Source organism: Dipodomys ordii, unplaced genomic scaffold (genome assembly GCF_000151885.1).
Source record: "Dipodomys ordii isolate 6190 unplaced genomic scaffold, Dord_2.0 Scaffold70, whole genome shotgun sequence".
Lineage (NCBI taxonomy): Eukaryota > Metazoa > Chordata > Mammalia > Rodentia > Heteromyidae > Dipodomys > Dipodomys ordii.
The window spans coordinates 1,023,334-1,036,589 of record NW_012267286.1 but is presented as its reverse complement, the minus strand read 5'-3'; the positions used below and the strand labels follow the sequence as shown (position 1 = coordinate 1,036,589).

General features: G+C 39.6%; 1 protein-coding gene across 1 annotated transcript in view; it reads left to right on the top strand.

The window, feature by feature from the left end:
- Positions 1-13,256, top strand: part of Ndst3 (N-deacetylase/N-sulfotransferase (heparan glucosaminyl) 3) — a 143,274-nt gene that overhangs the window by 71,741 nt on the left and 58,277 nt on the right. The window contains exons 4-5 of the mRNA XM_013023762.1: positions 611-796; positions 6,145-6,273. Of these exons, the coding sequence (XP_012879216.1) occupies positions 611-796; positions 6,145-6,273 (315 nt within the window). The remainder of the gene's footprint in view (positions 1-610; positions 797-6,144; positions 6,274-13,256) is intronic.

The window sequence follows — 13,256 nt, the reverse complement described above, 5'->3', positions numbered from 1 at the left end:
CTAAAGGACTGCAACTTTAAAGCCAGTGAGGGCAGAAAAGTCTGACTGACTCCATATCCTAAATAATCAGCAAGAAACTGGGCTAGTATTGTGGCTCAAGGGGAAGGAATGGGAAGGAAGGGGAGGGGAAGGGTGGGGAAGGGAAGAGAAAGAAAGAGAGAGGAGGGAGGGGAATAGGAAGGAAGGGGAGGGAAGGGGAAGAAGGAAATAGGAAGGAAGAAAATGAGGGAATAAAGGAAATAAAAAAGAGGAGGGAGGGAAGGCTGAGGGAGGGAGAGGGAAGGGAATGGGAAGAAAGAAAAGGGAAGGAAGGAAGGAACGAAGGAAGGAAGCAAGGGAGGAGGGAGGGAGGGAGGAAATTGAGAACAATAATAAACACAAAGATGTGTCTGACCTGTCACCTCTCAAGCCCACCTACAGCAAGATCAAAACTGGTAAAAGAGTTGCCTGACTTCATGCTGTCTAGAGGTCTACATGTCCATCACTCCTGTTTTAATACACAGTGATGTATTTGAATACATTTATTTAGAGTATATTTCAAAATGCTGTGGTAAGAACCAGATTAGCCACAAATCTTGGCCCTGGCTCATCATGGTCTGCTTGGTCTTAGGAACACGGCATTCCCACTGACATGGGCTATGCAGTGGCCCCCCACCACTCAGGCGTCTACCCTGTGCACGTTCAGCTTTACGAGGCCTGGAAGAAGGTCTGGAATATTAAAATCACCAGCACAGAAGAATACCCACACCTGAAACCAGCCAGATACCGGAGGGGCTTCATCCACAAAAACATCATGGTGAGTCTGCTGCCCAACACAGAGCCTGCCACTAATTCCCCAGGACAGGAAGGAGAGAGAGACCAACCATGGGGAAGAATGACGGAAGGGGTGACATTGAACAAGATGCATTGTATTCACAAACTGATAGGCTGAACTGATACCCCTGGGTACAGCTACCTAGCGATAATATTTTTCTAAAAATCAAACTGTGGTGAAAGCGCCTCTAAGCAGGACATGCATTTGCTCTTTCTAAGGGAAGGATGTTCTCTTTAAAGTCACTTCTTCACAGTTCTGCAAATGCAACTTTAAAAATGGCATATAGCCAGGCATCAGTGACTCACATTTGTAATACTAGCTACTCAGGAGGCTGAGATATGAGGCTAGTGGTTCAAAGCCACCCCAGGCAGGAAAGTCCATGAGATGCCTATCTTCAATTAACCACCAGAAAATCTGAAGTAGAGCTGTGGCTTAAGTGGTAGAGCACTCACTTGAGCTGAATTGCTGAGGGACAGCGCCCAGGCCCAGAGTTCAAGCCCCACAACTTACAGAAAAAAAAAAAGCTGTATATATTCCTGACATTAAATTTTGGAAACATTACAATGAATTTGCAGATGATTTTAGAAGTCACTATTTCTCTCCCCCCCCAAAAAAAAAACCACACAGTATGACATAGTAAGTAAAACTAATGCCAACTCTATTAACTATGCTGCCCTTTTGTAAGCCAAACCATGCTTTTCTTCTTACACAGCAAGCTAAAAAATAAAAATTAAGCTACACAGCAAGAAGCCACATGTGAAGACCTGAATAATCATTAACAGATAATAATAGACAGTAATGATAGATAATGTTAATTAGATGATTACTATCCATTGACTAATTCTCTCCAGGGCTTCTGTTGGGTTTTGTTTTGTTTTGTTCTACTATGGTGATTAACAAATACTGCCAAAATATTACTGCCTAATAGTTTGTGAGACCTCCCAAAGTAAGTCATTAAACTTTAGTATTTTTCCTCCAAGTCATAAAATCCCAGGGAGGTACCTGGGAAGTTAGGAATGGACTAATTTAGACTCACACCCAAGGAAGAAACAACCCAAAAATCACTAGGCAATGAGCCACTTGAAACTTTGAATCAGACTGATACTTTTGAACAGATGTCTATCCTTAAGAATTAGGCATAAGTGGGGCTGGGAAGGTGGCTCAGTGGTAGAGTGCTTGCCTTGCATGCATGAGGCCCTGGGTTCGATTCCTCAGCACCACATAAGCAAAAAGAAAAAAGCCGGAAGTGGCGCTGTGGCTCAGGTGGTAGAACGCTAGCCTTGAGCTGAAGAGCTGAGGGACAGCACCCAGGCCCAGAGTTCAGGTCCTACAACTGGACCCCCCCAAAAAAAGAATTAGGCAAAAGTGACTTTTTTCAGACAATATCCTGAGGTCTACAAAAATTAGAGTGGGTAATGACATTCGTCTTGGATCAACTCACATCTTGACTTGTCCCTCAATTTAAAAAAAGATATTATAAATGCTAGTTGTGAATATAATAGCCACATTTTATGTGAGTCTGCCCTTCCTCTGCCCTGAAAATAAATTTACCATGCCTCAAACTGCCAGGGTTCCGACCAGAGTTTAAAAGACCTGACTTGTCTCATAATTTAAAAGCACTCAGTGGTCTTCTGTCATTATGAACTCATAGGTAGTTTTAGGATAGTGAAGTTAAGTCTCTAAAATGATTTTATTCAATGTTGTTTTGTTTTGTCTCTGTTTCTTATGGCCAGGAAACTTGCTGGGTTATATCTCTTGAGATATGCTCATTTCTTCCTTTCTGAAAACACATTTTGCCTGTATTTTAAATACATGAATTTTGTAGCTACTAACAGGCCCCTAACAGATCCTGTTTTGATGGAATTGTCTCCCTGGTTCCACTTTTGCATAGAAAAGTTGGATGTGTGGTCACCTGGGTGAGAGTTTCCAAGTGAGAAATGTCTAGTAGGCCATGGATTATTCAAAAGGAGAGAGAACAGAGCAAGCAGCCATCCAAAGAAAGATACAAAGCAGACCCCAGGAGCCAACACACTCTCTTAGTGAGAGACTGTGGCAAAAATAGGGCCAGTACCTGAGGAGTAAATTTTAGGTCAATGCATAGTTCGCTGTTTGAGATGAAGCAAACTCCAGAAATCAAACTCAAAAGCCTTTAACAGAAACTCATTGATTCCTCAATTCCTAATTCAGTTCTGTAGTTGAAGCATTAGCACTGCAGACAGACTGCAGACAGACCTCACTTGCCCTTCCTCAGCCTTATGAGTTCTAGTAGTTTCCACACTGCCAAATACCTCAATCACTCTGGCTTGCATCCTCTTTTGTCTCTTCCTATCCCCATGCAACTTAGACTCATCCAGCCCAGGAGGCCCACAACAGGACTGCTCCTCATTCCTGTGGCCACTCTGCTACCTTGACTTTCTGCCTCTTTCTACTTCAGCATCAAGTGCCATGTCTTACAGTTCCCCCAAAAGAATGCTAATATACATGAGCTCCGTGCCAGTCTGAGGCCCACGGTGATCTTACTCTCTTCTGAATTCCTGTACACCTCTAGGCACACAAAAACGAAACAAGTTCAAAGTTCTTGAACTTTAAGCTGAGTCTTGCACTTTCAAATAGACAGTGTTTATCTTCATCCCATAAGGAGCTAATGGGAACCAGAGCTGTACTTAATCCTAGTTGTTAAACATGTGTGGAGAGACCCAATAGCCTCTCAGCAAGACTACGCAGCTCCCTACTTACTGTGACCAACGCAGCTGCCCACTGGCAAAACCTGTCATTAACTCTGCAGGCAGTAGCCTCCTCCCTCCACCCTCTCATGGTCTCTACTGATCAGAAATAATGTTGGGACCTTTGCCTGTTTTTAGTTATGGGAGTCTGGCTTACGATACCATAGGATTCCTATCTATTCACTAAGGCTCTCATAACCATCTCCCAACTGGGAGTTGTCAGCGGCGGTAAGGTTTCCATTAGTGTCTCTTTTAGGTTCAAATCTGATGGTATTACACTCCCAGAACCAGATCTATAGGATACCTATCTAGAGGATATCTACAGGCTAGCCAAATATGTGGTAAAGGTCTCTTATTCCTGCTCTAGCACAAGAGGGCTGTTTCAAGGAATATGCGGGGCCTCCTGTGCCATTGCCAAGAACCATCATGGCATCCTGAGAACCTCCTTACCCTCCTGTGGGGGCCATTGTGTTCCCAGGAGTCCTGGTGGTGCCCAGACTCTCTGAAGCACTGCAGGGACGACCCTTCCTAGAGCGGCAGAGTCTTCACCATGCTCCAACTCAAATAATTCACAGAAGAGACAAATCTCAATATTTTTCACTTCTTTTGCCATTTAAAATAGAACTCGCTGGGCAAACAAGGCGCATGGAGAGCTCTTTAGGTCTTGCATAATTTTCCAAGCAAGAACTCAAACTGAATCCAATGAGTGATTTACTTATAGTCACACATTTTTATAATGCTGCACTAACCGAGCATTTAATCAGATTTGGGCATTTTCTCGCTTCACTTTTGAATATCTCTCCTTACACTGATTTAACTCCTTCAAGTAAAAGTGAATATATTCAAAGTACATTATATGTATGCATGGAAACAACACAACTAAACCTCTTTGTAGGATCAATATAGGCCGACAAAAATATTTTTGAAAAGAAAACATTCTCCCCTTGGACAGGCATCAAGATTGGAATAAGTATCTGATAAATGGATGAAGGACTATTACATTCAAGTTTACTTTCCAATGGGCTGGAAGGTTGCTCAGTGGTAGAGCACTTGCCTTGCATTCTTGAGGCCCTGGGTTCGATTCCTCAGCACCACATAAGAAAAAAGCCAGAAGTGGCGCTGTGGCTCAGGTGGTAGAGTGCTAGCCTTGAGCTGAAGAGCTGAGGGAAAGTGCCCAGGCCCAGAGTTCAGGCCCCACGACTGGACCCAAAACAACAACAAAAAAAAAAAAACAAGTTTACTTTCCAAGAAATGCCATTTCCAAGGATTGCTCGAAAAAAATATATTCTCATTTAGCATGTTTCTCTTATCCCTTTTTTGTTGTTAATTTTGTGCTTAGTATTTGATAGTGAAGAATGCTTGCAAATGTAAACATCACCAGAGTTAATACTTTTTTATTTAAACTAACAGTCTTCCAAGTGCTTCAAGATAAAGGGGAGCTATAAGTCATATAGAGACATAGATATAAAACACAGAGATATGAACAAGGTAAAATTTTAACAAGTTTACAAAAGTAAATAGGAAATAGAAGCTTGATTTATTCAGCAATATATTGAGCTGGGAATTATGTTTCCTAAGAAAACTTTTCAGGAACTGGGTTAAATAAAAAGTCAAACTAAAAGCAACAACAAAATCCTAGTATATTTGTAAAGGAATGCAAAATACAGGAAGTCTTAAGCAGTGTTTTCTGAACTAAATATGTTTTTAGAGTCAAGACAGTAGGAGGCAGCTTGTTTAGGAGCAGAAGCACAGCACCTGCTCAGGTAAGATGGTGCACAACTTACAACTCTCCAAAATATGTTCATTGATTTTCTGCACTTTAAATGTATAGAGATAAACACAGGTCATCCTGAGATCCTCCTATTAGATTGAATGAAAAACTGTTCCATCTCACATAGCCTCATCTTGTGATCTATCATTGCACTTGGACTTTTATCAGTCAATCTGTACAACTTTGAAAATAAAAATAATGTATAACAGAGACAGATAATCGCCAGCATTTATCATCCTGCTTATGACACTTTCAAATAGTTACTAACCAAATGGTTAACCTCTTATTTTAGAACTGGCAAGCTTCACACCTAGAATTTTGGTCACTCACGACACCCTGTGGTAATCTTTTCAAACTAGAGCAGATGCAATGATTTGTGTTTCAGGTTATTTGTTCTAATTTAAAATGTCATTTCCAAAGCAGCACAGTAACAGTTGACATCCTTTTCCAATGCATGTGCAGAATACAGCAGAAAGTGTCATCCTTTACATATTTGCCTACAGGGATTATAATGTAACACCAACAATTGAACTATTTGCAATGGTTTGTTCCTTTTTATTTGTTAAGAAGCTAATGTATATTAGGCTTCATAGTAAAAGTACTGACCTTTACATTTGAAATAGAAAAGTAGCTAAAATAATGCGAAGTATATTTTAGTTTTAAATATTTCTTTAACTTTCCGCATGGTTCCATCAATATTATCCTATCTTTCCCAGAATGTTTCCAGGCCCTGGTTAGAGTTCAATTATATCACTTTTCATGAGGACAAAAGTGAACACTTAGTTCAACTGAGTAATTTAAAGAGCTCTTCTCCTTACACGGGCATTTTCCTCCAGGTTCTTCCAAGACAGACCTGTGGACTTTTCACTCACACCATTTTCTACAAAGAATACCCAGGGGGTCCAAGGGAGCTGGACAAGAGCATCCAAGGAGGTGAACTTTTCTTCACTGTGGTACTCAACCCAGTAAGTACTTGGAGCTAATCTTCAAATACATAATGAAAGATGATACAGTGGGTGAAAGTCATCCTGAAAACCAGAGAGAAAGAGAGAAAGCTAGAGAGAAAAAAAATTTAAGTCTAAACTCTAAATGATGTCTAAGTCTAATGAAGTCAAATGAAGCCTAAGCTCTAAAAGAGACCATAAAACTTAACTTGAAGCCTGGCACCAATGGCTCACGCCCATAATTTTCACTACTCTGAAGGCTGAGATCTGAGGATCAGTTTAAAGCCAGCCCAGGTAGAAAAGTCTGTGAGACTCTTATCTCCAATAAACTATTCAGCAAAAGCCAGAAGTAGCACTGTGGTTCAAGTGTTAGAGTGCTAACCTTGAGCACAAAGAGGCTCAGGGACAGTGCGTAGGCCCTTAGTTCAAGCCCCAGTACAAGGGGAGAAAAATCTGACTTGAATCACATCTACAAATGAAGACTCTTCAACTCTACTAGCAACAGTGTCATGAGGAACTTAGGGCAGAGTAAGCAAAATGAAGCACCAGACCCTTCTTTGTGTTGAAAAATGTGCTGAATTTAGACATTCTTGCTAGTGTGTATTAATTTTTCAACTAGAAGCTCCCCTTTCTCTATAAGGCATCAGTGTTGTTGTTTTTACTTAGGCAACTATTATATCCCTCTCTCTCTCTCTCTCTCTCTCTCTCTCTCTCTCTCTTTTCTCTCACAAGTTCTCTCTGCCATAAAGGCAAAGAACTAAATGAGAAAATAAGGTCACTATTCTACCTTCATGTTAAGTCTCATCTTTCTGGGCTACAGAACAGCCCTGTTTAATGGACCACTGTTCTGCTTTCTTCATTTCTTAATACCTGAGTATCAGCAACATGAGGAACCATTCACACGTTTGCTTGAGGCAAGTCTTATAAATAGTGTAGTGAAAGAAGAACTAATTGAAGTAAGCTGTGCAAGGAAAAGCTGTTAGTGATTTTCCCTTGTGAGGGAACATAAAAAGGAAAGCTCAAGTTTATTTATTAGATGTGTGGGTTTGCCCCTAGCATTAGCAATATTCAAGATGAAAAACTGTAATTATCTCTAAATATGAACCAAAAAATCCTATCAGGATAAAAGTTGGCTAAAATTAGAAATAAACAGAAAAACATTTGCAAGACTCCTATCTCAACCATAATTTTCCAAGTCCTGTGAATCAAAATGCACATGGTTTTCACCATCTCGTTCTAGTCCACAGCTGGTTCTGTTTTTTAGCATCTTAGAAAAATACCATAGAAATTAAGGGTAACTCATCCTTGGGGAAAACCTGCTCTTATCCAGGTGGCTTAGAATTGTGTAGCATCTAGCCTTCTGGGAGTTTAGCCCTTTGCAGATCCCTAGCATACAAGTCATTATGAGTTAAACAGCAGCGTAACTGGATTCTCCTGGATTATCTGTCTTTTACAAATGGCAGTATCTTATAAGTCACAGCCTACGGCCTTCTCTTTTCTTTTAAATACAGCCACTAACCCATAGGCCAAAGGAATTAAGCCAATATGTGATTACACACAGGAGTCTTCATTAAAATATGCATGCTTACATTTTCATTAATAATATTAACCTATAAAATTCCGACATTTTACATTTCCTCTCATCATTGAGCCACAGAACTATAAACCGCTCTTCTGCGTTCTTTTAACTCTTGGTTGCATTGGTGCCTATAATGTTCATTAAATATTGCTTTTTAAAATGCTTGTTATGGTTACTTATGCTCTGCAAAACACTGTCACAAATGTCCCTTTAATCGGCAACTAATTCCCATACATCCTGGCTACCAGGAAAGAACCTTCCAGTGGTACCGGTTTTTGAATTCAGTTTTTCCCTAGTTTATAACTCCTTATTTTACACTAGATGAGGACTTGCTGTTCTTATTTATTGGTTTCATAGCTTTTGTCAATTTAATTCTACCACTGAGAAAAGCCGTCACTGTCAACGTGCGTGTGTTGACCCAGGTTTTGGAGCTTGCTGGGCTGAGGAACAGCCTTGGGGTGTTCTTGTTGTTCAGGATAGCAAAAGACTAGGATGTACCCAGGCGGAAGCTAGGAAAACCCCAGGCACTGTCGGCTGCATGAACACCAGCACACGCTTTCTGTGAAACACAAAACACTTGATCAGTTCACCTGCCCCAAAGGAAACTATATAACCACTGGGCAGGCTCAGAGAGCTGAAAATGATAAGGATGGCAAGAAGGACTCACTGACAGAGAACACCTACCCTTCCATGTGCTTGTAGAAAAGAGACTGGTAGGGGTGCCTTTTAATGTCTCTAATTCCATCTGTCTTCGGAAGATGTGGTCGTGCTCCACGCAGCCTCCTGGATGTAAGGAGTGGAATCGCCACTCAGAGCCGTACTTTACCCCCAGCCGCTCTGATGACAATGTCATCTCCCAACTCCAGTGTTCTGACTTCTAATCCCATGTTCGGAGTCACTGCTTCTGCTCAGTGAACCCATTCCCGGTGCTCACTCCCCAGCCACACATGTCCCGCACCAACATATCTTATAATAAAGCTTTGTTTGTTACTAATCCAGAAGCAAGTTGGGATAGCCAGAGGACTGTTGCCCTTCCCACTCTCAGGGGAAGCATATATTATTATACTTATATAAGTTCACAGAACTAGTAATTAACACCTTTATGCCCACCTTTTATTAAATTTTGACTTTATAGTCTGAGTTTCATATAGCACTCTTTCTCCATCCCTGCCCAAATCTCTAAATATAAACCGGAAGTTGTGTCTTTCTTATCAAAGCAGCAGCATAAACATGGGTGTAAGTAGTGAATACCTTAAACTGGGATTAACAACAGAGACAAGGAGATAAAATGAAAACCACAAAATGCACACAAGAAGGTATGCTACGTAAATAGAAATTAATCCACATTAAATTCAGACAGTATGATTTTCCTGGTCATATACAGCGTGTGCTTGTCTATAAAATTCATCTGAAGCTGGGAAGGTGGCTCAGTGGTAGAGTGCTTGCCTTGCATGCATGAGGCCCTGGGTCCGATTCCTCAGCACCACATAAGCAGAAAAAGCAGAAAGTGGTGCTGTGGCTCAAGTGGTAGGGCACTAGCCTTGAGCTGAAGGGCTGAGGGACAGAGCCCAGGCCCAGAGTTCAGGCCCCACAACCGGCAAAAAAAAAAAAATTCATCTGAAAAGAAGCTTTTTATTCCTTTTGTTTTTTCTATTGTTGCATATTAATTGTATGAAGTATTATCTCCATATATGCATATAGTGTACCTGATCACTTCACCCCATTTATCACTTTCATCCTCCTGCCTCTTGCTAGTTTTATAAAATGGACTTCCTATGAACTTTTCATACGTGTGTACAATGTATTTCCATGAGATTATTTCCCACCTCCATAATCTTTCCCACCCACCCACTCACCTCCCACTAGTTCCTTTTTTTATACTTTTTCTATTGAAATGTAGATCCTTTGGGAGGATCTAAGTTACATGTATCTAAACTTCCATGTGCTTTTTTCTTTGCTAGTCTCACCTATTTTACTTAACATGTTGATTACCAGTTTCATTTGTGTTCCTGCAAAGGCCATAATTTTATTTGAAAACTGTCGAATCAATTCATTTGTCTGCTTATTAATTGCATTACTTATTCTCTAGTTGCTTAACATCTTAAGTTCTTTTTATATTCTATATATTATTCTCTTATCATATTGGAAGCTGGAAAACATTTTTCTCCCATTCTGTAGATGGTTTTCTTTGATGTGCAGACACCTTTTCATTTGACTCCATCCTAGCTGTCAATTCTTGCTGTTATTTTCTGAGCTACTACAGGCTTGTTAAATCTTTTTAACAAGCCTGTGCCTTGATCTTGAAGTATTTTCCATGTGTTTTCCTCTAGTACAACTTTTTTATTCCTAGTGGAAAAGGTATATTTCTTCCTCTTTTTTCCATTAGGCCTCGAAAACATTCTGATAACAGAAAACTTTTATTGAAAAGCAAATGATCAGAACATCTTTACACTAGGAAAATAGCTCCTGAACATGCTCATTAGAAAGCTACCTAAGACACAGAATAAACAATTTATATAGAATACCAGAATCTCTGGAGAGGAGAGTGTATCTCATGTTTATCACATATTTAAGATGATTGTTTTCATGCTTTCAGGGTAAAACAAAAATTAAAATGGGAACTATGATCAAGGTGTTAGAATTGAAGATGACCCCAAATGAGCAATAAAACAATGAAAACTAATGTGTTTTTTCTAAGTGCTTGGAGAATTCTAACATGAACTGTGGTTTAAAACTAAATGTAACTCCTAATCATGCTTTAAGGCTTTGCTTAGTGGCCACCTTCCTCACAGTCCCTACCTGGTATTATTATACTGTTTCCTGCAGACTCATTCAAAGTGCTTCCTACCCCATTGCACTCCAGAGTGCTAGGAGGCTATTCCTGCCTGGTAGCAAAGAATGGCTCTTCTTTCCTTCCCCAAACTCCCTGGTGCCTAGCCAAGCTACCTTGTACCCAGTTTTTATGTAGGACACAGTGTCTTTTGTCAAGGAAGAAAACCTAGATTTTCTAATAGCCTGGTATCGGAGTTAAATGAAGATCTGTGTATAGTGGCTCATGTCTATAATCCCAGATTCTCAGATGGTGGGCATGGGTAGGATTGCAATTTGAGACCCAACTGGGCAAAAGTCCATGAGACCAACATCCCAATAAACAATCTGGGCAGGGTAGTTCATGACCGTATTCTCAGATCTACAATGAATGCCTATTCTTCTTACAACCAGAAACAACATGCACACACACACACACACACACACACACACACACACTGCTACACTAAAAATCACAATAATAGTGATTTAGTAGCAAAAGATAGAAATGGAATTTCTATTTGTGTTATCAGTACACCTGAGACAGAATTATTACTTACTCAGTTCGAATTATGCTCTAGCTTTTACATGATTTGCCAAACACTCGCCTCATAGGGCTGTTTTTTGTGTATTTTTTCTACTGTTTGAGAGGGGAATCTTTCCTATCTGAAAATTTTCTGTGTTTCGTCTTTGTGCTTCCCACTATGCTTCCTTGCACATTTTCAGTGCAGCGAGAGGTCACATAGTGCTTCTGATGATGGACTGAATGTATGGAGAGGGAAGTTGCAGGCCATGGCTTGATGGATGGTATATCCAACGACGGCTAATCACCAGTGTAATAAAACTGCCTCATAGCAGATGCCCTGCTTGCAATGAAAGGAAATTGGAGATTCAGAAATGTTTGTAAAGGGTCCCGAGTCTTTCACAGGTTTTCACAAGTAGAGTAGTTTGACATGTGACAACGAACCGTTAGAGGAGAAAGGTAATCTGATTGGTCTCCTGACTTCAGGGAACCAGCTGGTCTCCTCGTGAGGTGGCCTGGGCTACATGCTGTCAGCTCGGTATTTTTTATGATAAGAATTGCATTCTTCTTGGTTCTTACCCAGTGCTGTGTGTGTGTGTGTGTGTGTGTGTGTGTGTGTGTGTGAGGGACAGTGCTCAGGGCCAGAATTCAAGCCCCATGAAAGAAAAAAAAAACATTTGTTTCTAACATATTTATAAGATGATTTCTTTGTTGCTTTGTATGTCCCTCCCCCACGGTATAACCCCTGCTTTCATTGTATTTGATGTTGGTATAATTTGTGAAGGGGAAGGGAAAAAACAAGTCATTTAACTAGGAATACAGGTGGACCCATTGCAACAATGATATGTACAAGTCATTATGTCGAAAAACGAACTTTACAACTTTGGTGGGGGGGGAGGATCGGCTAAGGGGGCGAGGGTGGGGGAGTATGGGAAGGGATGGGAAGGGGAAACAAAGGAGGAGGCAACAATGCTTGATAAGAAATGTACTCATTATCTTACCCATGTAATTTTAACCTCTCTATACAGTATTTTCACAATAAAAATAAATAAATAAATAAAACAATGGCAAGAAAAAAAAAAGAATTCAAGCCCCACCACTGACAAAAAGAGAAAAAGAGAGAAAGATTGTGATAAGGAAAACTGTCTTCTGTACTTTTAAAAAACTATAAATAAACACCTGTGTTCTTTATTTTTCAAATGATAAATTTTACTGATGTTGCTTATAAACTGACAAGATGTTTAAACTTGTAAAATCGAAATTGTTGCCAGGCACCAGTGCCTCATTCCTGTAATCCTAGCTACTCAGAAGACTGAGATCTGAGGATTGTAGTTCAAAGCCAGTCCATCAGAGTTCTATTTCTAATTAACCACAAAAAAAGCCAGAAGTAGAGCTGTTGCTCAAGTAGTAGGGCCTTTAGGGGGAAAAGCTAATAATAATAATAACAAAAATAAAAATAAGCTAAAGGAGAGTACAAGCACCAGTACATATATACACATATACATACATGCATGCATACATACATACACACATACCAGCACCCACATACACAAAGCCAACACTGTTTCAGACATTTTCCATCCTCCATATTGGCTCTATTTTGCTATCAATAACACTATTCACTACTACAGTATTGTAATTAGTTGCCACTGAGTGATGACAGAACTGTAAGATTGCAAAGGTCAGTTTTTGGACATCCACTCTTAAGAAAAACAGGACTCACTAGACTGGCTATTGTTTTTTGTTTTTTTTATTTAAAAAATTATTTATTTTACATTTATTATTGTTAAATATTTGTATAAAGGAGTTGCCATTTAACAAAATAGTTTATAAATAAAATATATTGTGATCAGTGTCACCCTTTGAATGTTCTATAGAGATCTGGAGAATTTTAATATTGATTTTTATAATATTAAGTTTTAACAGAATTAAGATAGAATAAAACAAAGAGTATTAAGAAAATTAATTCTATCCTATAAAATTATTTATTCATGCTTTGTCCTACTTTTACTAGTTTCTTTTTCTTTATTTTAAAGGTTATGTGCAGAAGGGTTACAGTTACATAAGTCAGATAATGAGTACATTTCTTTTTTT